At 43.7% G+C, this 25,013-nt stretch overlaps 1 protein-coding gene across 1 annotated transcript in view; it reads left to right on the top strand.

Moving 5' to 3' along the window:
* LOC147748533 (E3 ubiquitin-protein ligase TRIM39-like) overlaps window positions 1–25,013 on the top strand; it is a 160,803-nt gene that overhangs the window by 91,897 nt on the left and 43,893 nt on the right. Inside the window, exons 3-4 of the mRNA XM_086962915.1 lie at window positions 8,358–8,588; window positions 16,574–16,596. Of these exons, the coding sequence (XP_086819041.1) occupies window positions 8,358–8,588; window positions 16,574–16,596 (254 nt within the window). The remainder of the gene's footprint in view (window positions 1–8,357; window positions 8,589–16,573; window positions 16,597–25,013) is intronic.

Here is a 25,013-nt window from a genome sequence, read left to right as displayed (position 1 = left end):
GCGGGAACAAGCGTTTTTAATTTACGCAAAATAGCTGCCGGGAGTTCTAGGATTAGCTGACAAGGCTTGCATGCTGGTGCCCTATCTAAATCTGCAGCATTTATTTCCTTCCATGTCCCTCCCAATATTGTCTCATCATTATTTTTACGAATCTGCCGCCACATATCAGGTGGTAATATCAACCCAAAAAACAAATCTATATCTACAAGAGTCATCACACAAGACGATATAGCCCCCTCCACCCCCTCATAAAATGCCGCTGGATTTTTCCGGAGATCAGGTAAAGAATTTTTCAATGCCATGACATCTGCTCTATTCCATGGTGTATATACCCAATTATACACAAAATACCCTTTCGCATCCTTCGACAACTTATCATCATCCGTACCTTCCCCTTTTGGTGGAACATACAAAGGCGCGGCTTCACGCATAGGCATAACATGCAACGTAGAACTCTTATCTGAACCACGAAGAGAACACTCCTTAGCCTCCCCGTTATTTCCCGGCTCGGACTCCTTTTGCCTCCGTTTTCGTTCCTGTCGCAATTGGGTTGTCTCATCCCGCAGCTTGATCAATTGCTTGAACAAGTCGTCAACATCTGTAAGATCAAAATCACCTTTAGCTAAATTCTCACGATACACTGACAAAACTTTAGGCTCGAGCGTATCAGAAAGTTCACGATATGCGTTTACAACTTCATCCGCCAGGCTGGACAGAAAATACATTAACTCAAGATCCGACCACCCTTTCTTCTCTGTTAACAACTGCTCCTGCGTAACACAATGCTTATTCACTTTACGAGCCCAACTACGTAAATGAGCGGACCTCTCCGCAGTAAACCTGAGAGCCGATACCCCTTTCTGGCTCGACCGATCCTGTCCATCATCCTCGGAATCCGCAGCCGGAGCCGTCGGTGAAACGTACGGAGGCGGTGACCGATCTAACAAAGAAAAATCATCAATTTCATTATTAAGGACAGGATAAAGTGGTCGGCGAATAGGAAACTGACCAGTCGTTTGCAAATTACGCTCCCGTTCCTCCCTTTCTTTCTTCTCCTGAGCCTCCTTTTCCTCAAGCTGTAAAGCCTTATCCCGAGCAGCCTTGCGCTGCTCTTTGTCCGCCAAGGCAACCTCACGCTTCATTCGCTCACGCGCCGCTTTCTCCCACATTCGCACACAATCAAACATGTTTTGTCTAGACCTGCGTTGAAACATACATTGCTCTACAAATTGGATTTTACTCAAATCGTACGACCCGTGTAGGGGCCATTGCAATTCGGGATCGGCCTTAGTGTACTTATGCCATAATTTACTGTACATAATAGGTGGGAGGCCGAATTTGATATACATGTCCCTATTTGGTGTTCCCTCTGGGGGAGCCGGCTGTGATTCTGCTAACCTAATTGAGGTACCTTCTCCAAAACAACACATTCCCCGGAGTGTGCTAAAAACAGGCATGTTCAAAAAGTATCACGAAAGCGTGACACCGAACAAAATGGCACTTACAGTTCTTCTCACAATTGTGCCGCTCAAAGGGAAAAAACAAAGTTAGAGAAACATCTCTACATGCCTGCCTATGTGAAGTGCACTACACATATAAGTTCAAAGATCACAAATTCACAATGTTAGCTAACTCAAATCAAAATTCCTAGAACTCGGCAAGCGTCCGAAGACTACCTCACCGATCACAAAGCACAGATTTCCAGTAAGCGTCCGAAGACTACCTTACCGAACACAATTCGTAGAACTTCAGTAAGCGTCCGAAGACTACCTTACCGAACACAAAGCTTACCAAATACTCAAATGTCCAGGTTCCAACTGCCAAGGTCTTGTAAGCCAAATCAGCCAAACAGCACTTTCTCAGCGATGCGGACACTTCGAAAACTCAGTCGGAGACCGGCGCCACCTGGAAGGTCAGATCGGAAGGAAAGGAAAAAACACCGTGGCAGCCAAGACTCGGGTCACTCGTGGCAGCGCGCGCCCATGGCGGATTTCCAAGCCTTCGTCACGACCTCTCCTTCGGGCATCCGAGTCGCCGATGAGTCCCTTCGTGGTCGCCAATTGAAGTATTTCGGGGTTCCCAAGGCCTACACGCTCCAGAGATTACCCACTTACACACAAGAACTGTTGGCACAGAAACTGTAAAATGCAAAGAACAAGTTTATTAAGACCCCATGGGGTGGTGGTACACTCAAACAGCACCCTTCGGTAATGCAAGAGGTATCACACCGAACACCGGTGTGACCCCGTTTATATACAATTTTGGGGCAATAAAAGTTTAGGCGGCACAAGTTAAGACACAGTTTTAGAGACATATATGGTCATGTTTTGGAATACTGCCAGCTCATTGGAGAGTTTCAAACCCGCTGGTCAGTTAGCGGCACATTCCTGCAGGTTTACGGGTCAGTGGGAACTGCGCATGTGTGGCTTGACCAGTACTAAAAATAGCCTGTTGCTGGGCAGATGAGAGTGGTCAGTGGAACGGACAAAGGACTAAAGGGCACGTCGGTCACGAGGCCGCTCATGGTCTAAGATGGCCGCTGCAACATTCAAAATGGCGTTTATCGTATATAGCCAAGTTAAAGAGGACAACGTGTAGATTCGGCTAATCGCTAATCCGGACGGGCCAATTACGACATTCATGGCTTTCTCCGCTATTTTGGCAAGAAACGGAAGGTTGGCTATAGGCCTATAATTTTTCAGTTCAGTTTTGTCTAGGCCGGGTTTTTTCAAAAGTGGCTTTAATAAAGTTTTTTTTAAAGGTTTAGGGAAAATGCCTGTACGGAACATAAGATTGCATATTTGGGTTATAACCGGAATCACGGTATCCATTAGTGAACGGAGGGTATTCAGGGGACAGGGATCCAATGCAGATCCAGATTTAATGGTTTAGATGATATCCTGGATTTGGTTTTCTGTGATTTCTGCAAAGTGAGATAGGCTATTGCTTATGAGTGGAGTAGTTATATTTTCAATACTTTGATTATCATCAGAATTGAATGCCGAAAAAATATCATTGACTTTGGTGAAAAAGAAGGATGCCAATGAGTCACAATAGCTTTGTGAGCAAGGAGGGTTCAAGTCAGGAACGCATCCTGCCAGCTGTTTGGTTATTTCGTAGAGCTTTTTGTTAGAGTTTTTAGCACTTTCAATTTGCTCACTGTAGTACTTTTTTTTGGCCTCTGTGATCAGGAGTTTATATTGAGTTAGAAGTTCCTTATACGTCTTTCTACTTTCGTTGTCATAGTTTTTCCTCCAATGTCTTTCTTTATTTCTGCATTGCTGTTTGAATTTCTGAGCTCCTCTGTGTACCAAGGAGCTGAAGGGGAACTTCTATTTCTAGACATCCTTTTTACTGGCACTAGTTTATTGGCAGCCTGATCTAGCCATGCTTGGTATTGCTCAGTTGCAATTTCTGGGTCATTGGACAGAGTGGGTTTTGAGGTGTCTAATGTGTCCTTAAAGTTAGGAATGTTAATATCTTTCCATACTTTAAACGATTCCTGTATGGGGTCAGGCGTTGTAATGGTAGGAGTTTTGTTAATTTTTATCGTGGCCTGTACCAAATAGTGGTCAGTCCAAGTCATAGGCAGGACGTCGGTTACCAACAGATTCTCTAGATTGGTAAATATTCCATCTAGAGTGTGTCCTGCATTGTGGGTAGGACCCTTCACCAGCTGTGATAAACCGAAGACCTCCATTTCAGACTGTAGGGACATGGTGTCTTTATCTTCACTACAGTCAAGATGGAAATTGAAGTCTCCTAGGAGTGTTATGGATTTATCATTTGCTGAGGCTTCTAAGATAGTGGCAATATCTGTAAGAAATCCCGACCGAGTTTCTGGTTGTCTGTATAGTAGTATGCCTTTAAAGTTATAGGAGGGGGACAGGTAAATGTCAAATTGAAGCGCCTCGCATGCTGTGGAGGGAATTGCCGTGATTCGGATTTTAAGAGTATCACGGGCAATTATGGCTATCCCACCTCCTCTTTTGCCAATTCTGTCTTGCCTGTAGGATTTAAATCCTTTTGGTACGGCTATTACAAGATCTGGATCCGATGCTTTATCCAACCAGGTCTCTGTCAGGAACATTATATCGATGTTCCTGTCTAGAAGTACATCTGCAATTTCTTGCCTGTGTTTGGGCAGAGAACGCACATTAATGAGGGCTATTATAACATTTTGTATTGTCTGATTTGGGTTGTCACTTCCCACCGGTTTGTTTAGTAGGGGAATGGACGCTTGACAGTGCTTGCAGTTTAATATAGTCGTAGACGATATAAGGTCTGGACTATATCTAGTGCATCCTTCCTTGATTTGAGGGCGAAGGTCCGTTAGCACGGAATGAGAGTATGGTGGTATGCGGACGTATTGAGTTTCGCTGCTACTAAGATTGCTTACTCTCTGTTCCCCCCCCCCCCTTTTTTTTACTGCTTCATTCACTGACTTTCATATATCTTCTTTGATGCGGCTCTCCCCCTCCTGGGAAGGACACTTCACATAAAATCCCTGTTTTGCCTCGCTGTTTTTATTGTTTGTGGTACCTTTTTTTTTTTATTTTTTTTATTTATTTATATATATAAAAAAAGTAAAACCTTAATTTATCCTGCATTTTAACATATACTCTCATGACACACAAGCCCATTCACCGCTGGACCCCCGGGTTGTCGGCTGAAGTGCTGTGTAACTGTACAATACTATGCTACTTTTTGCTTTAGCGACGGCCGGCCCTTGTGGTTGTAGGCTCGCAAATGTAATATTATAATTGTAAATAAAGGTTTTCCAAAAAAAAAAAAAAATACTGCAAGTGCTGAGAATCCAATCTCACATAAATAGGATGAGCCCAAAGGCAAGAGAGTTTTGATAGCAGTTTCTCCCAAAACTGAATATTCTGCGGAAATTTTCAGCCAAGACACGGACTGTAAGTGTTGTCAGATGTTTCGGGCACTCCCTAGCTCAAAGCTGGTACACGAGAAACAAATCTTCTCTAGAAATTATTAACAAACGTTTTAGGCAGCATTATAATGGGATGATTACCCACCAACCAGTTATGGATCCGAAGACAGTTGAAAGTCCACAGAGAAGGCGCTGAACAAACACCTCATTGAGAATTCCTTAGTGGTACAATAAGTTGCTTGCCTGAAGTAGTGGAGGCTTGGGACACATCAGGGTTATGTTTAAAAATAATAGAACTAATAATAGATTAATGATGTCTAGTTTACTTCAGAGTAATGTTGTCTGACAGACTTTGTGATGGCAGGGACATGTTAGGGATTTTGGGTGCCCTGGGCCCAAACTATTTTGGGGGCCCCTGTTCAGTACAGGTTTGAGTTTAAATGATTTATTAGCAGCTCTGCCATACCCTATTTAGCCAGGCTACTAACGGTGCACAGGCACTGTATTCGAAATTCTAAAAGCGTTTACAGCTAATATCCAGAGATAGTGATGTGTTTTCACTGTTGTAACAAAGCAGCCGTCCACTAATTTTACAGTGAATAATATCTGTGATATCCTCCAATTTCTCATATGTGAGGACCCGCTTGGATCTAACTTTTTATGGTTAACTTTTTTATGGTTGTTGCATGAAACAGACACATTCTCTACAAATAGTAACAGACTCCCTCACATCAATTACATTAAAAAGAAATTAAACAAAACAGTATTTGCAAGAATCTGTTTAGGAATCATTCCAGTCCATCAGGGCAAAAACAGAACTGTCTCTATCAAAGGGCCCCTGGAAGGCTGAATTGTAGTGCATTAGATGTCTCCTTTTGTAATTTAGGACGGAAACCTTAATGGGCACGTCATGCCCATACTTATGTACAGGAGTGAGTGAGGCGACCATATGAATTTGGGTGCGCATATTAGTGCAGAGTGGGACGAATGAATGTATGGTTAGTGGTGGGCTTATTTGAGTAACATTGCAGATTGAACAGTGAGGGGGACAGGTGTTAAGTGTCACGAGTGCAGGTTGAGTAGTGTGCTTGTGTGACTGCAGGGTGAGGTACAGGTTGAACAGCGCAAGTGCATTGTGAGTGCAGAGTGATCACTGTGAGTGGAGGGTAAGTGGGTGAATGGTGTGAGAACATGGTGATCAGTGTGAGTGCAGGGTGAGTGGGTGAATGGTGTGAGTGCATGGTGATCAGTATGAGAGCATTGTGATCGCTGTGAGTGCAGAGTGATCACTGTGAGTGGAGGGTAAGTGGGTGAATGGTGTGAGTGCCTCAGGATCAGTGTGAATGCTTGGTGAGAGTGAAAGTGAAGGGCGAGAATGAGGAGTGAGTGGTCTGAATGCAGGGCGCATTCCCAGACACTTAAAGTAACTCAGCATGTTATTGATGGCAGCGTAGGGTTTCAAATGTGTTAAACTATTGCTATGATGGCAGTAACCAGAGATCAGAGTGGAGCAAATAAATAATGTGCTGATCCCTCAAGAAACTTCCAGTCTCATGATTAGGGTTGCCAGCTCATTATTTTGATGTCACAGATGGTATAAAAATAAGCAGTCACCTAAAGCTGTATTTTCAGCACTTGTCTGTGCATACTTTGAACAGCAAATATAAATAGAAATAACTTTTGTTTTCTAGAGCTGCATGAATGATCCATGACTGATAATAAAAGGGAACAAAGATAGAAAAGTCACTTTACAAATGAATCAACAAAAAAAAGGGGGACCGTGAGCTCGTTAACATTACAAATGAATACATACTTCTGATTTATAACCATATTTAGCAACTTGCAAGCTGTTTAAACAACACCTGGCTGACTGGCATTTTGCATGCCTGCCTGTATAATTTTAAAAGAAACTTTCAGGGACGTTTTAAGGATTCTGGGGCCTGTGGGCCAAATGTATTTTTGGGGCCCCTGTGCGGACCAGCTTTGATTTTATGATCCAGTCTCCGCTCTTTCATGCCTTCTTTGTTCAAATACTAAATGTGTTTTCATCTGATATTCAGGGATAGTGATGTGTGTTTTCAGTATGTAACACAACAACAGTTCACTAATATTACTGCAAATCTGTCACACCCTTCTATTTCTCATATGTGAGGTAATGTATTGATCTAAAATAAACTTTTTATATGGATGTTGCATGAGGCATAAACACATTTTGTCTGCAAAATGTCTGTAATAGACTTTTACACATTAAAAATGAATGATTGAAAAACGCTATTTACAAGATTGTGTTTAAAAATGATTCAAGGTCATGAGGGCAAGACTGTAGAATAGAGCGGACTCTTTCAACACCCCCTCCCACCCCCTTTGAAAGGCTGGGGCCCATGCTTTAAACTTCTCTGGAAACTTTGTCTCTGTTCTGGGAAGAGCTAACTCTCCCAGGAGGGGGTTAATTCCTACAGCTGCAATGCTTCAGCTGCAGTGGGAGGCAAGGAGTCTCCTCTGCTAAAACCAAAAGCGTGTCTGTTTGTTTGCTTTTGGTTTTAGCAGAGGAGACTCCTTGCCTCCCACTACAGCTGAAGCTGTCAGCTCTGTGAATTAACACCCTCCTGGGAGAGTTAACAACACAAAAGAACGGTCATGCCCCATCAAGAACACTGCTGTAGAGGGTATGAGAAGTCCCTGGTTCTGCCACGTGTTAGTATGTGTGATGTGGTGTATCCTTCCTATGGGGTTAAGGATGTAGCGGCATGTGCGTTCTGCCCTAATGTTGTGTGTCCTTCCTCGGGGGTTAAGAATGTACTGTGTGTGTGATAATGGTGAATTGGATGTATCTGCAGATGTTTAGTGAGTTTAGTATTGATAGGACTGATTGATTGTTCCTTCCATCTTTTGTCCTTTTGATTGATGTTTAATGAGAAGGAGTATTTATGGGACCAGTTGATTGTTTATTTACACTTTCAATTGTTACTTCAAGGGAGGGAGATGTGTTGTGACTTGTCCTGGTTGCTATGCATCCTCTCCATAGGTCCCTGCTGTGGGGGTGGGGTGTGTGTGTGGGGGTGTGTGTGTGTGTGTGTGGGTGTGTGTGGGTGTGTGTGTGTGTGTGTGTGTGTGTGTGTGTGTGTGTGTGTGTTCATGTGTGTTCACGTGTGTTCACATCACAGAATGTTGAGTGCCTGGTTGGTGTAAATGTCACTTGGAGAGAGTGAGCTGAGCAGCAAGGATGATGCTCTTGGTGGGGCGTTACCTGTAACTTGTAACTAAGCTGAATAAACCCACATCATATAACCTACACAAATCTATCTTCATTCCAACAAAACCTAAAGCCTAGAACTGAAGAACACAACTTCTTCCTTGTACTATGATAGACCTTCCTGACCTTTTGCTCCCCCCTTTTCTGGAACTTCACCCTAAGGATCACAATGCTTACAAAGCCTAACCAGTATTTCTTTGCTGTTCGCAGATCAAGTTGAGAGAAGAGAAGGAGAAAATTAAACATGACATTGAACAACTGCGCCAGCTCCTCAACGAAAATGAAAAGACAATGAACAAGAGACTTGAAGAGATAGAAAAGAAAATTACCAGAGTAGAAAATGTAAATATAGCCAAACTGTCCAAGCAAATCACCTCTCTCAATGTCCTGATAACTGAGATACAGAGGAGGTCTGAGGAGCCTGCATGGGAACTGCTGAAGGTGAGACATTGTTGGGTAAATACTATACAGAAAAGACGTAATAGTCTCTTGTGGCATGTGCACCATTACATGTATGAGATGATCACTCAATCTCCAGACTCGGTGAATTCGTAGTGGTCTCTTCTATGCTGATAGAAACAACACAAGACCCAGTTTAGAGCAACTCTGTGTATTCTAAGAGCCAAAATGAATAACATTGCACAGGGAGGTTGTGATTACAGTTACACCTTGCATGCAAAAAGTACATCACAGTGTGATGCTTAGCCTCCCTACAGTGTCACATGAATGCCAGAAATTCAGCCAAATATGCAGGTTAGTTGTGCATACAGCTTTGCATGCAGTGCGGTAATTCATCACAGCATACTCTTTAATCCTATCTACAGTGCTCCTGAATGGCAATAATGTGTTCATAATCTAAGGGCGCGTTCATGTTATAGTTTCCCGTGCATGATAACACATGGAAGTGAAGCAAAGGGTATTTACAATGCTAGAGAAGGGTACATGGGCGATATATAGGGGAATATATGGTGGTATGTCAGAATATCACAGACAAATATCGTGCTACAAAATATTGTAGCCAAAATACTGATTACCAACCAAAATGTTGTCATGGTAAGTATATGCTCGTAAGTATAGAAGTATAGATTCACTATTCTTAACTACAAAGCGATGCATCTTGAACAAAACGTACACACACATGTTGTCATATACAAAGAGTTAAGTATACCAAGCGTTTACTTACTATATATAATTACCATGACAATATGTTTGTAGTCAATATGTTTTCTGACAATATTTTTCCCATGATTTTCTGGTATTGCACCATACATGGGCATCATTTAGTATGTTACTTGGAGTTTAACAGTCCTGGATGCCAGTTGCTGTAACCCACACAGTCCGGGCTCTCAGTGGGTGATAACACTTAAAACCTTTATAGAGTGTCTTTTTAGGTCGAGCATTCGAGACCTCTTGTTAGGTCGAGCATTCGAGACCTCTTGTTAGGTCGAGCATTCGAGACCTCTTGTATACTTTAGTATACCTATTTGCTTACTTGAATATGTGGACATGAGTCGGACACGTGCTTTTTCAGTGTCAGATTTGTCCTTGTGAGCGCACGTTTGCTGCTGGCATGAGCTGTGAGCGTGTACGGTGGCGTCAGTAGCGTCTGTTCTCGCGCTCCCCCATGCTTTCACTTTTGTGACTCCACATGAGCCTCTCGCAGGCACCTTCACTGCCGCCGACCTCTCCCCCACAGTGCTTGTTAAATGAATGTCACTGAGTGCTCCTTTTCTTTTACATGGAATTGTATACATGTGCTTGCTGCTTTCACTCAGTGATTCATTAGCTAGTGTAGTGGCTAAGTTATGAGGAACGCGCATTTTTTCCACCATGCCCACAAAGTCAACAGGGAGGCTCCTGCCGCATTTTCTCCGTATGAGTGGTAGCATTCTAGACCATTGTTGGAAGCCGGTTGTAAACGAATCGTTTAATTACGTTCTCGATTTTGTGGCAGACGCATGGCTAAGAATAAATCTTAGTGCAATCTATAGTTAGCCATTGTGCTAACATCCATATGTGAAAGAGACAACGTGCAGTTCAGTGCGGGAAGGTTGACCTCCCGCTCTTGCTTTTAGTCGCACCACTAACACAAAACGTAAAAGTAATTTGAGTGGGCTGCCTCAGCTGAGTCCATTGCAGTCTGTCAGCAGTGCCACGGGGGGAACATGGACATGCAGGTGGCTCCGCTCCGCGCTTGGGATGACTTCTTCCCTGGATCCGACCGCTTCGCCCGGCCAGATTTCAAGGACGTCTCGAAATGGAACAACCGGGTTGTCAGCAACCTGCTTTACTACCAGACCAACTACCTGGTAGTGGCGGCCGGTGTATTCGCATTGGTAGGGTGAGTGTGTTTTTCGAGCCCGCACGCAGCATTTTGCAGCTTCCGAAACATGGCGGCCACAGTACTTGCTGGGACTAGGGACTGCTGCTAGTAGTGTCTGGATGAGAGAGACCCTGCCCCTGAGATAGTCAGTCAGCAGGATGTGTATTTATATTGCACTTATAACCGGTAGATGTGCGTGATTATAGTTACCCACAAACTGTAGACATGTGGTATTTAACTCTTTAAAAAAACAGGAGTTTATTATGAATACACAACACTAATCAAAACACCGTATGTGCAGAAGAGAGAACCAGTTTCCATCAGGAAAGTTCAAGTATCTTGAATAGGACTCTGTCGAACAAACTGTTTATTTCGATCCTAAACATTCGGAGATTTGATACAGTTACATTCAACACTCAGAAAGTTTACAAACGCTACATGTTCCTCCACCTAATTAAACCCTCGACAGGAAACCCTGAAAGTAACACAAAAAAATATTAAACTTTTGGTTGAGTGACGCCAAAGAACAGGACGCTCTATATCTGTTGTCTCCCTGGTTCTGTGTCAATTTGAATGGCCAGATGACTTACCTAGCAGACAAGGTTCAATAGTTAGATTTTTATTGAAAAAAAATATTCCTGGCAGCGTTGCAGATGAAGCACAGGCCCAGGATAGACTGTCTTGCCGGCTACAGGGGTTCTGTGGATGTATTAATATATTTACAACAGGAGTGATAGCTATTGAGATAGCAGGCTGCTCGGCACAACATGCGGGACTGGGACGTCCTCCTACAACCAGGGTAACTTAGTTTAAAAAACAAAAACTGAGCCCCAGACTGCAGCACGCCGCTGCTCTGCATGAGGATCTTTTCTGAATGCCGCCCTCCCTTCACCACCAAGACGAACCTACAAGGAGAGCAGTGACAGAGACATAGCCCCCACCCCTTCGGAATAGCTTTAAGGATAAACACAGCCCTGTGTGCCTGCTAGTTTGAGCACGCTAAGCTGTTTGAAAACAGTCTACGGGTTCTCACAATCAGTGGAAATGCGAATCAGATCAGGGACCGTAAGATCGATGTTTGTTTTCGGTATTTGCCTGGAACTTGCTTAAAGGTCATTTCATTGTGGATGTGCCTGTGGTAGGACTTGATCCCATTCCGTCTTTAAATGTCCTCCACACCTCTCAACCCACCTTGTTCCCCAAACCCCAGTGCGCTGCCCTTCCTCCTACAACTCTCCTCCAAACCTCACCACCTTCTTTTTCTTCCCTCTTCACACCAACTTACCCACCACACATTATTTCTCCAATCTAGGTTGGTTTCCCACAGTTTTCCTCCATGCTTCACCACAAAGTCTTCCCCACACTTCACTGAGCCTCACCACACCTCTCCTTCATGCCCCAACATATTGTCCTCATGCCTCTTTTATGCCTTACCACACACTCCACCACCGCTCACCACATTGTCCTGTTCACTCTTCGCTACACCTTTTCTCAATCCCACTTGCCTCACCTTTCTTCTATTCTTCTACTTCTCTCATCTTTCCTCAGTGCTCCAGATTGTCTCGCCTTTCTTCTGTTCTTCTACTTCTCTTATCTTTCCTCAGTCCTGATGGTCTCACCCTATCATCCCCAGGTGTTAATGAATGCTTATTGAATGGATTCATGGTTACTTATCACAAACCTACCTGAGCAGAGCCAAGCTCTGCACTTTAGTGAATGTTACGAGATCATGCAAAATTACATACATTAAGTGGAGATTTACTTCTTTTGAATTATACAGGTGCATCACAGGCTACACATTTACAATTGTAGGCACAGGGAGATTAGTTGCAGTGCTCAGTCAGACTAGTTCTAGCCTGCGGTTCACCAAAACTACACTGAAATAAACAGGGCGCCAATATGCTACTCACTTCTAAACTCGATTTATACGTTCCCCTTCAGAAAGACGAGCATGTACCACTGGTTTGATTAGTACTATATTTGGGCGTTAAGCTGGTACTAATGAGGTGCAGCCAATGCCCAGAAAGTGCTACCAAGTTTAAAAAGTATTTTTTCCCCTTTTGCGTTTTGGGACTTGTCTTATTTGTGGCTCGTTTCTTCTTCGTCCTGTCAACCAGACCCCTTTGGTCAGCAACCTACTACCAATCCCTCCCTGCTACATCATTTAGTTCACTGTGTTGCTTCCTCATGTTCTCCCCCTGGGCCCTCCTTTCCACTGCCTTATCCATAAGGCACTTGGAGGTGACATGACATGAAAGGAGTGCTAACCACTATAGCTTCAACCAGCATCACACTGTCTGTGTAAGGTTCACTGTATGCATTGTCAGCAGCATAGCCAGTGTGTCCTGGGCCCTGGAGCAAGTTAGGAAATGGCCCCCCTGGATGCGGTTTGTGCCCACCTTCAAACCGCCCTTACAGTACAAGCACCGGGGGAGGGAGGCGGGTTAGCAGCGGGCCTCTCCACATGTCTCGGCTCGTTATGCTGGGGATATATCACTGTCGGAGCACTTAAGAGATTGGTTGTAAAGAGCGCTGGCCGCCCGCTACAGTGTGTACACTCTTTCTGCTCCTGCTGCGCGGCTCCCAGCACGATGGGGCATCAAGTTGAACACAAAGTCAGATATACTGCTACAGTCCGCTCAGTGTCCTCAGCGATTCACTGTTTCCTAATAGGGGAGTGCTGGCTAAAAAGGTAGCTACGTATTAGGGGCAGATGTCCTTACTTGGCTGACGGTGCAGCGCTGTCGCAAGAGTCACGCAGCTGCCCCAAGTGAGTGTTCTGGCTCTGCTCTATTGAATTAGGGTATTTGACCCCAGGCCTCTACAATGCTGTGCTGCTCACCTCCGAGACATCTCAGCGGGCACAATCACTGTGTTACCTCAGGGGTTCTGAGGCTTCTTTGCTTCTCCGGGCTCTGCTGAGTGGATCTGGGGCACACTAGACCAGCTACTGGCCACCGTCTGACTGTTGTAGCTGCAGGCCACTCCACAGCATTGATGGCGCCCACTCCCCTCCTGCCGCATGACCTACTGTGCACTGGGGCGCCCATGGGAAACAAGTGCTAACTGCCTATATGGCAGACTCCGTGCCCGCAGTGATTCCCAGTGGTCTTAAAGGAACGCCGACTGGAAGAGTATTCACCAGGGGAAACCTCACTTATTTGGCTGGTGGAGCAGTGCTGCCATAGGAATCTGGCGTCCGGTTTCTTCCCCGCCCAGTCAAGGTGGGCCCCTAGCCCTCCGCAGTGCTGCGTCACTACCCCCAAAATATGTTCCAGCGGGAGCAGTCACTCCCCCTGGGGGCAGGGGAGTTCCACTGCCGCCTTGCCTCTCTGGTCCTCGTTGGTTGGATTGGGGGCACCCGGGTTCCCCTCCCGCGGCGGGCCATCCCCTGTCTTGGGTTGTCCCCATGTGCTCAATCTCTCTCTCTCCTTCCCTCTGTGTGTGCCAATCTGCTCCCCGTGCCTGTGTGACACCTCTCAGCCTCTCTTGTGTGCATTCTTCTGTGCCTCCGGCTGTGTGACCTCTGTGCCTCCCTATGCACTCCTCCTGGACTCTCCTGTATCCTGTGTGCACCTATACACCCCCGTCTAAGTCCCTCTGTCTGCCCCAATCTGCCCCATCCCTCGTGTTGCACCACTCAGCCTTGCTTGTGTGCATTCCTCTCTCCCTCCGCCGTGTGACCTCTGTGCCTCCCTATGCCCTCCTGTGTCCTCCTCTACACCCCCCTGTCTCCGTCCCTCTGTGTACACCAATCTGCCCCCTCCTTCGTGTTGACCCTCTCAGCCTCTCTTGTGTGCAGTTGTCTCTGCCTACCGCTGCCATTCACAAACAATGTTTATATACCAATTGCAAATTAAAAAAAAATTCATGCAAAGCATTGTCATTTACAATGCCAATAACTCAAACTTTAATGCTGCGAGACCTATTGCATTGTAATTGCTTGTTTTATGGATGGAAACATTTCAAAAGCATTATATTTTGAGAAATTCATAGTGTCCTTTGTCATTTGACTCTATTTAAAATACCACAAACCGTGCTGCATTATTTTTTCTTTTGCAAGCAGTACTTTACCAGATAGCAAATGGAGTTGGCACGGCGAATATATAAAACAACTAACATAACCCTATAACAAAGGTCAAGATCAGCAATCTTTGCAGTACAAAGAACAAGAACACGTATCATACCCAACATCTGGTGTTAAAAACGATTTATGCTTGTCTCGGGGATAAAAAGCTATAAGTGGATTACACTGCCACTATGGCTCTAACATTAAAAGAACACGAGTGGCAAAAAAAGTTTCATTTTGCGTACAAGGGGGTGGGGTGAAATGGAAGGACAAGGGGATAGACTATGGAAGGCAGTGCAAAGAAACTTGTAAATGAGGGTTAAGGTATGGAAAAGAAGTGCTAAAGTATGGTGTCATGAAAAGGACTGGATTGATAACGTTTATATAAGAGGCACATTAGGGGACAGCCTATAGCAGAGATAGATTGTAGAGAAAGTCATGAGGTAAGGAAAGGAAAATGAGAACATGAAGTGGTTCAGAGACGGAGGATGACATACATTAAAAAACACAAGTATGTGCAATGCCAGTAGGTCTGGTGATGGCTGCCAGCCTTTTGGCTTTGTCAGTGATTGTTTTAATTTATGATGAGTTTTGCAAAATATTATTGTTGGCGAAGCGGCCTGACCCTCATCTATTTAAAGAAATTTAGATGCAAAAAGAAAACATATTTTTTTGGTCTGAAAAGCAGTCACTAAAGGGAAATTATTTGTGGGTGGATGTGCTTCTTGTTAAAAAGCAGAATACCATCACTCCCTGTCAAATTATCCAATGGGCAGGGGTGGCTGGTAAGGAACAGTGGTGGGCGGTGACAAAGGTGGGGGTAGAAAATTAAAAAAAAAAAAAAAATTTACCTGCTGGTCGCGTTGCCAGCAGCTGCCTCTCCTCATTGCAGGGGGAGCACCCAGGCTCCCTAAGCCAATGACAACGCTGCGATGGATTGATTCCCCTAAGTTTCCCTAAGCCTATGACAACGCTGCATTGCAGCAGGCTGTGTAATGCAGCCTGGTGGGGAACATGCAAAGTGCGCATGAATGTAATGGACAGCCCAAGACAGCCGGTCAAATATTCTTGCGCACTTTCAGTGGGCAAACCACTCCTCTCCTGGCCCCTGCTCTGGCAAGTCCTGGCCCTCCCCCGCACATAGGTGTTTCATTATTATCATTTTCTTTTTCCTCTGCACTGCCTTAAAGCAGTGGGGTGACTCTCCTCTGACTTAGCGGAGGAGCCACCCCTGCCAATGGGTGCACTGCTATATGCTGTAACGGGATAAAGAAAAGTGTAAATGACACAACAGCAAAACAATAGATAACGAGGGCTGGCTGAAATAATCCCTACTAAGTAAGATTATTATACATATCATTTTGGTAATTTCAAAAAGTCTCGGCCAACACCACACCGTGAAACTGTGTGTATATCAAACGTTAGGAAGTTGTTATTAGACCTGATAACTTAACTTGTGTCCTCCCTTCACCCCTTTCGCTCCTCTTTTTCTTTTTCTTTCTATCACCCTTTTTCTTGTTCTCATTAAATCACGCCAGGTGGGGTTAGCTAAGCATATATTTCGAAGTACATGTAAACAGTGTTGTACAAACTACGAATGGTTAACCTTGTAACAGAAATGCTAATGTCTTTGCTTATAAAATGAATAATAATAAAATACTTTGAAATTAAAAAAAAGATTTCAAACCGGTATTGTGTAACCTCATTGAGGATATTGGCTTGTGCTTTGCAGTGTGACTCCATTCAGAATATCAAACTGTGCTATGTCTTGTGACCCAATTCAGCGTATCAGACTATGGTCAGATTGCGGTGCGTCATGTGACCCCCGTCAGAATATCAGAGACTATGCTGGGAGGCGTGACCCTATCAGACTGTGTATGGAGGCTTGGGAGTGGTGGCCAATGTTCCCTCAGTAAAAATAGTTACAAGTATTTAACAAAAGATAGAATTTCTCAACTTCTTTTAGACTCATGACTTCATAATTTATCATCTTCTTTGGAAACTGATTCTCTTGTGTTTCCCTCTGTTTTGCAGGATGTCAGGAGCATTCTAAGCAGGTAAGGCTGGTTTATTGTGTACTGTCTGTTTAAAGCAGGTTGGCTGTGAAAAGGCCACTGCTGAGGTCACACAAATCCTCTCTTTCTTATGAAATATGATAAGAGCACCTCATACATATTTAAGTAGCATATCTCAGGTTGTTAGAACCACTCCTTTCGCTTGAAAATCCCGAATCAATATGTATGCTTTTTATCTATTATTTGAAACCCTTGGTGTAATGGAAGAGAACATTAGTCATTCATGTGTGCACAAGCTCCCCCTAAGTCCTCAGAAAATGAGTTGGGTCCTCAGAAAACTACTATAATCTCTCAGAAAACTTCTTTATTATATTGAGTCCTAGGAAAGCTCCACAAGCCCACATTAAACTCAATGACATCCATGTAAAACCCACTCAACGTTTCTTTCCTTAAATTCAGAATATTTGAAAACCTCCTTTAAACTTGCTTACACCCATGACAGCCCTCGAATGCCCCTCTAGTGCTTAGAAATATCATTGGACTTTTCAGGAAACCATACCCAGTCCACAGTAACTCGCCTCGCCCTTTAATAAGCATGCATTCAGTTAGCCCCAAGATTCTAGACTAATGTGGAGAAATGGTCATCTCTCTAACATTATAAACTGCTCATGCAGCACTGTAAACTAAGACCAAAACTTTTTTCCAGATAACATATTCTACATACTGTCTGCAATTCAGGAATTGCTTTGGACGCACCTGTCATCCACAGAGCGTTAACATTGTGGCATCTGAAATGTATTAAGTTTTTCCTAACTTCTGATTCCTCTGCAAACCCAAATATCCCATAGGCCCTCCTTTTTATAATCACAGCAATTTTTCTATTTTTTTTATTTTATTTTTTTTTTAGGTTTTATATAGCGTGAACATGACTCGTTAGGGTATCAGAGCGCTTTACATGGATAAACACGTTACGTACAGGAAAAGCAAAGGTAAAATAAAAGGAAGGGGGTTAGGGAATTGACTACAGTAGGACAAAGCCAGTTATGTACAATAAACGTTACAGTACCAAAATCAGCGAGCGACATGTCATCAATAAAAGGAGGAAACCAGCAAATGTATACTAGTGATAGTGAAAGGCAAAGAGAACCGGCAGAACATTAGGAGGAGTGCGAAATGGTGCACGGAGGGGGACAAGCAATATGGAAGATTAGGCACAGAAACAAAGCCATGAAAAAGGCGGTATGTGCAAAGAAGGAGAGTTTTTGGATGAATTTGCTCATTAGGAAGGTTTTCGCTTACTTTTTGAAGAGCGACAGAGAAGGTATTCTTCTGATGGACGTAGGTAGCGAGTTCCAGATTTTTGGTGCAGCACCAAAGAACGCTTGGTTATATGTTTTTTTTATTGAGGAAGTGGCGTGTTTGGAGCACACGGTCTCTGGCGGACCAGAAGTTTCTGGATCTCCCAGATATCACAATTTTCTGGGCAAGATATGCCAGGGAGTTCGTGTACAAGGCTTTGTGAGTGATGCAGGCCAGCTTGAACTATATTCTGCCTTCAAGAAGAAGTCAGTTCAAGGCCTACAGATGTGGTGAAATTCGGTCAATTTTTTTTTTATTCCGATAGGAGTCTGGTTGCTGCGTTGAGGCAAGCTTTTAGAGCGGCCGTTGAGGTCTTTGGTGGGCCAGATATGGATAGTAGACGTATTCAATTCTGGCGATGACTAACGCCTGAACTGCGATTTTTAGGTCAGCGGTTTCAAGGAAAGGTTTTAGTTTTATCAAGTAGCTCAGATGGAACCTGGCAGTCTTGGCCGTTGAGTTGATGTGTTCATGCATATTCAGGTTGCTGTCCAAGGTTATCCCAAGAGATTTGGCAGAATCCACTATGGTCGGTGTGCATTTGAGTGCTGTGATCGAATTAAACCATACCAGGATGTCACAGGATTTTTTTTGGGGGGGGAGATGAGAAGTAACTCCTCTTTTGGGCCTTCATTTTAAGCTGGTTGTTGGCGAGCCATTGAACAGTCAGTTTCAGGGCATTATTCAGATGGGTATAAATACAAAATCAGTAGCCCTAGAAATATCACTTATGACTGCTTTACTTCTTGCAATGAGACTGTTTAATCCTCAAAGAGACCCATGTATTTTAATATCTCAAGATAGCGCTTACAGACAACCATGAGTATCACACCTACAGAATGTGCACCTTTTTCTTAAAAAGCCGTGTTCAGTTAATCAAAAGGAATCATGAGCAGCTCAAGACAGACCAAAGAGCCAGACAACCACTACTGATAATAAGTTCAAGATGAAAAGTTCAGAAGGGGTAATATTTTCAAACCCTTAGGAAGTTCCTCCAATGAAGATTTCAAAACCATCAAAGGTGATAGACCTGAAGTAATCATGATATTGTAAGCACTAATAACAACAGAAACCTAGTTCACTCCTTATGCCTAAAATTTTAAAAGTGCTTTACCTAATACTTGAAAAGCCCACACTTCTACCTACAGCGGCTTCCTACTAACATCAATGGCCATGTACTTGTAAGATGTTCTACATCATTTTGAAGCTATGAAATTAAGAGGCCCCCAACCTCTAAATACATGGGGGAAGTAAAGGATAAACAAACAAGATGCCTACCAATTGCGGATGCCCATTACAACCCATCTCTAAAGGGCCCTTTTAATGTGACTAAGCTGGTTATGATTGGTATACTATGTCTCCTCGAAGGAGGTAGCATTCAATGTTATGGTTTGGGTCTTAATCCTATTTATAGCTAAATGACTGCTGACCAAAACTGGGCAAAAACATCCATGGCACGTTGAAGCCCTTGTGCTTTCTGGTTCTAGATGGTGATATCATCAGCAAAGAAGCAGAATGTCAGATATTATGAACCAATCTTGGGTGGAAACAGCTGTGCCGTGGCTAACTCCCACTCTAGAACCCACACATACAAAAGTCATATACAAAGTCTTGTACGGCGAGTGAGTGACAGCTGCCCTTCTGTTTTGGCATTTTACAATTTGGAGCGATCAATGAACTTTTGTCACCCCAATTCAGCCGTTAAACCCATGAAGCCACTCTCTTCAAACAACGCTTTAACTTCAGCATAAATGATTGTGGTGTGCCTCGTAGTTATTCCTTTTCTGATACCAGATGGCAAGACATGAATTAGTGCAGAATCTCAACCCATCAAAATAATTCTTTGCCCAACACCTTTCTATTTAATTTAGAAGAATGGTATAAAATATACAGCGAGCTGTAGTTGGGAGGAAATTATAAATGCTCCCTTTTGGGATCTGGAATAATATAAACAGCCATTGGTAATGCATTGGTTTCGCCTATGTAATGAATAAAGAGCTGTTTTTATCAGTCATTGTCAGGAGCAGGAAAGAGCTCCCTGACAGAATAAATGGGAGTGTAGAGGAAGTAGTGCAGCGGCCAGAGCTGCTGACTCGAGAGCTGGCGATCCCGGTTTGAGTCTCGGCAGCGCCCCGCAACAGCCTGTGATTCTATGCAAATCACTTAATCTCTGGGTGATAAATGGCTATGTAAACTTGCTGCAAGCGTAAAAGGCAAAACTTCATGAAAATATAGTTCAACCACAGCGGATGTTAACAGTATTTTGGCTGCGGGAAACAGATCAGAGAAGCAGATGAGGAACAAGCATTGGTAAATATGCTACAGCCAATAGAAATGGAGTAAAGGTATGTGGCACGCACAAGAACCAATGCGACGCCAGGAAAGTGAGAAATCGGGAAATAAGTCCATTTTAAGTTAATATTAAAAACAATAGATTTCTCAAAAATCTATTGGGCAAAACCTAAAAATTATGCCTAGCTTAACTAGCTTGCATTCCAAATAAATCGTAATTCGACTAGAGATTAACTGTAATTTTTTCTTATTTTATCTAGTATACATTGATACAAAACATCTCTACTTAAAAATCTTTATTATCAAAACGTTTTTTAGGTCTCGCGACCCATCGATGCGCGCAAGCACATCGAGCGGAGCGAGAATTCATGTCGGCAAAACACAAGTCAAACCAAGGGCTTTCAGCCCCGCGGTTTTCTTGCAGTTCACGTGTATCACGTGAGCAAACATGCACGCGCATCGCATGCAAGCCCAGCCTCTCGCATTCCCAGGCTCTCCCGCCCCCATCTGGCATCAGGCACTCCTCCCACACCTCACGGACATCAGTTCATTTCTCCTCCCCCTCCCCAGCCAGCTTCCCCCAGGCCCCTGCTGCTTCACACCCTCATTGTCGCTCGGCCCCCTCCCATGCCCGCCGTGTCGGATTTCTCCTGCCGCTCGGCCCCCTCCCATGCCCGCCGTGTCAGATTTCTCCTCCCCCTCCCCTTCTCTGCCTTGTTTTTTAATGTCTTACTCTCCTCTGTCCTGCCAAACCTATTTCCTTTTTTCCCCTAAACAAACTCACTCTCTTGCTACACATCGCTTTTTCCTGCATTCTGCCCATGTTTTCCTCTCATCCTCTTCAGTCCCCTTCTGCCCTCTATCAAGCCGACTCCCGCATTCACTCCTCTCCGTTGACCCATGCACCTCCTCTCTCGCCCTCAACTTACCCAGTATTCTCACCCCCTCCACTCCATGCTCCCCTCGGCCCACCTCACGCCTCTTCCTGGTGACTGCTCTCTGCTGCTTGCCCTCAGCTTCCAGAATCTCCCTCCTCTCTCTGCTCTCCGCCTCCCCGTGCCCTCTCTTTCACACCGTCCTTTCTTCCGCCTTACTTACCTCACCCACCCATCCGCTTTCCTTTCACTCTCTTTTGCAGTCTCATATCCTTCTCCTCCCTGCTACCCCAACCCCCGCCATTCTCTTTTTGTCCACATAAACTAACATTTGTGTGGTCTTTCTCTATGCGCCTGAAGACTAATATTTATCAGACACTAAACCTTTCATCTGATTTCAAATGGATACCACGCTTTTTAATGTATATCCTTAATTTCCATTAGCCTTTTATTTTTTTCCCTTCATTTCTCCCTCCGTTTTTTTTATTATTCGTTTTATTTTTGCAACCATCTCGCACTCTCGCGCATGGTGAGATATGTATTTAAACTGGACGTTTTGTACAAACATCACACATTACAAACGAATGGAAATACATTCTTTATGTCATGAAAAGTAAAAGCGGTGTGTCGAGTTACTTTTTTTTCTTTACTTTTGTGAACACTTTGTGTGATAAATCTGCATCACAAGCCTCATAAATGTAAGATGCGGCTGGGACTAGGGTGAGCCAGTTCTGACGTCAGAAAGGGTGGTGTCCCCTGATTGGCCCCACCTGGTCCCCGGAAGAGAACAGAACAGTTACGGAAAGAGACACCCTCCAATCTTCAAACTACCCTTCTCCCCAAGCCATGTCGCACTTACTCACAGGCCTTATCAAAAGTTTAATATTTTATATTTCCATAATATTTCGTTTCATTGAAATGATTAAAAAAATAGCTGGGTCCATGGCAGGCTAAGCCTCTGAAAGGAATGAATGGATTTCAAACTTTGAAGCGACAATTATTATTATTAGTATTATTTTTAATGATCACCACCCAAATGTTTACTAATTTCCAACAATAATGCTAACGTCCATTTCTTTTGAAGAGATTGAAAAGACGTTCTTCCTGGATGTGCGCAGTACAGTCGGAATCCCACAATTATAAATGCAGATTTGAACGCGGGCAGAGTGGTAAGAAAAGGTTTATTGCAGGCCACTGAAGCAGAGAGACAACCAGTGCTTTCTCTGCTCGATTCACGCATACAAATAATTTTTAAGCCTCAAATACCTTCTTTTTGATGCCACAAAAGGTTCAAAACCGGAGGGGATATAATAACACATTATCGTGCTTGTGTTTCTCTTATTGTTGACTTATATTCTGTCAGTATCATTCTAAACACAATATTTCATTAAAGGTGTGAGTCGCTGCCATTCCCTCAATTTTCTTGTGAGGACTCTGTCGCTAACTGTTCCCACCATCCAGCAGGCAAAAAACCTGCATTATTCCGCGTAACCGATTACCAAAGGTGCTCTCAAAAAGCCTCACACATAACATGTTAATTGAACACGACAAATCGTATTGTACATCCTCTCAATAAATCCTACACAGTTTCCGACGCATGGTCTAGTCGTTAAAACTTCCGCTTCCGCCACAGACCAGGGTTCGAGTCCCAGGCTCACGAGTCAGAACAATACGATTTTTTTCTCCCTGTGTTTGAATTTATTGAATGCTAATAATGCAGTAAAGCACTGCCCCTCACCAAGCACTGCCACCAACATTTTACCTCCAGTGACTTGATACTCTGACGTGCAGCACATCTGCTGCAAACAGCTCATTCATAAATAAGTACACACTGCACAAAACAAACAATGTACGTTATGCTGAGGCCCGAGTACTCCGTTTAAACTCTTCTGTCCAGGTCAGGAAGGGGGTAAAAATCTCCCTGCACATAGCAGGACAAAACAAATCAACAAATAAAGAGACAGCAGCATTAACACAGAGGGACTGGAAAGACAAATGTAGACATAGCTGCGTGTGGACAACTTCACAGGGCAGCAGAAACACCGCTTCGGATATAACAAAAGCACACATATATAAGACAAAACAAGCACTGGCGTTGCCAATAGGTCTCGCAGTAGGAAAGTTGGAGCTATTACAATTGCAAATAACAATGCTTTTTAATTTTGATTTCATTTTAAAAACATAAAGGGCTTTGTTATTTGCAATTGTAATAGCTCCAACTTTCCTACTGCGGGACCTATTGGCAACGCCAGTGCTTGTTCTAATTGTTATACATTTAATCACATAAAATGCATAAAACCACCCATCTAAGAAGATACCCAGCAAAACATAGAATCTGAACCAAGAGATTACTCCAGATTCAAGCAGGTCTACAGTTTGTAGGATAGATGAGGAAGTGTGAGGGTAAGAGATCATAAAATAAAAAGTAATGCATGTAGTAGTGTCTGCTGGTGATTAAGAATGCTGGCATTACTATCAACTATATTGTTTTCAAGTTTTACAGATTGGGGGAGGCAAAGACAATTTTTCTGTTCCTTCCAAACCCCAGCAGGCCACCATTCCTGGGAGTGCCAGCCAATCCCAATGGGGTCGTAAATTGCAACAGCCTCATTAATATTCAAAAGGCATGCAATTTTCGACCCCATTGAGAATCGGAAATAGTGTTGTACATTAAATTTTGTGACTCGCAAATTACGACTCACAATTTGTCACAATTTGTGAGTCGCAAAATTCAATGGTTGTACATCTCGCCCCTGGAACCTCCTCACAATAGTATTTCACACATGCTATCTGCATGTCTAGGCATGAATTAATTAAGGCTGCTGAAAAGCCCGGGTTCCTACTGCTCATAAGGCAGTGGAGTGATGTTTATGCAAAAAATCAATCCAGTTTGTGTGGAAACTGCATTGGGGTTGTAACCTCGATGCTTGTTATGGCACTATCCTAAAGGTTTTCATTAACACTCATTCTTATGGGTGCTTTGTCCACTCTGTTCAAAACAAACACACCAAAACTATAACTCCCAGAACCAGAAGGCATTTGTTTTCAAATCACAGCCCAGGACCGGAACCCTAAGGCATAGAGCAGAGTAAGGTGTTTCTCAACTTGGCCAAAACCAGAGAAAGAGGCAGTGCTAAGGAACGAGGCAACCAACGGCACATGTACCTGTGTAATAATCAAAGTAATTGGAAAGTATAAGATACTGTGGGTAAAGTTCAGGAGACATATTATCACACGTATGTACCAGAGGGACAGGTAAACTGAGATGTTTTAAGGCATGGGCAAAGTGGGCTCTGGCCCAGGGCCCCAGCCTTTTAGGTGGGGGCCCTGATAGAGCCAGCTCTGCTCTGCAAGGCTTGCCCTGATGACCTTGAGTAATTAATTGATAGATTGTTTTAAATACTGTTTCTCTCTAACTTAGTTTTGATGTGAGTAGTGCATGAAAGCCTATTACAAAGATTTTGCAGCAACATGTTGTTTGTTTCATGCAACATCCATAAATAAACTTTAATTGAGTTCAAAACAGGACTTCATATTTGAGAAAGGGGCGGGTGTCACAAAGTTGATTTGCAGTAATGTAAGTGAGCTGCTGCTGTGCTACAATATTAAAAACACTCACCACTATCCATGAACATTAGATGTAACAACTTTAGAATTGGATGAGTGTGCCTGTGCACTGTCAGTGTCCTGGCCTTAGAGGGACTGAAAAAGCAGAAACTGGATCCTAATTCAAAACTGTTCAGAACAGGGGGCCCCTAAAAACTATCGGCCCGGGCCCCCAAAATTCTTAAGATGTCACTGCAGGGAAAAGAATGGTTGACTAGTAAGGGTTTTTTTTAGGATTCAGGGAAGGGTGACGTTAAGCGGTATCAAGGGATCGCTAGGGTTCAGGGATTGGTAGTGTTAAGGCAGAGTTATTCAAACTGTGGGGCG

This window comes from Lissotriton vulgaris, chromosome 1_1, assembly GCF_964263255.1.
Source record: "Lissotriton vulgaris chromosome 1_1, aLisVul1.2, whole genome shotgun sequence".
NCBI lineage: Eukaryota > Metazoa > Chordata > Amphibia > Caudata > Salamandridae > Lissotriton > Lissotriton vulgaris.
This window is presented reverse-complemented; position numbering and strand designations above follow the sequence as displayed.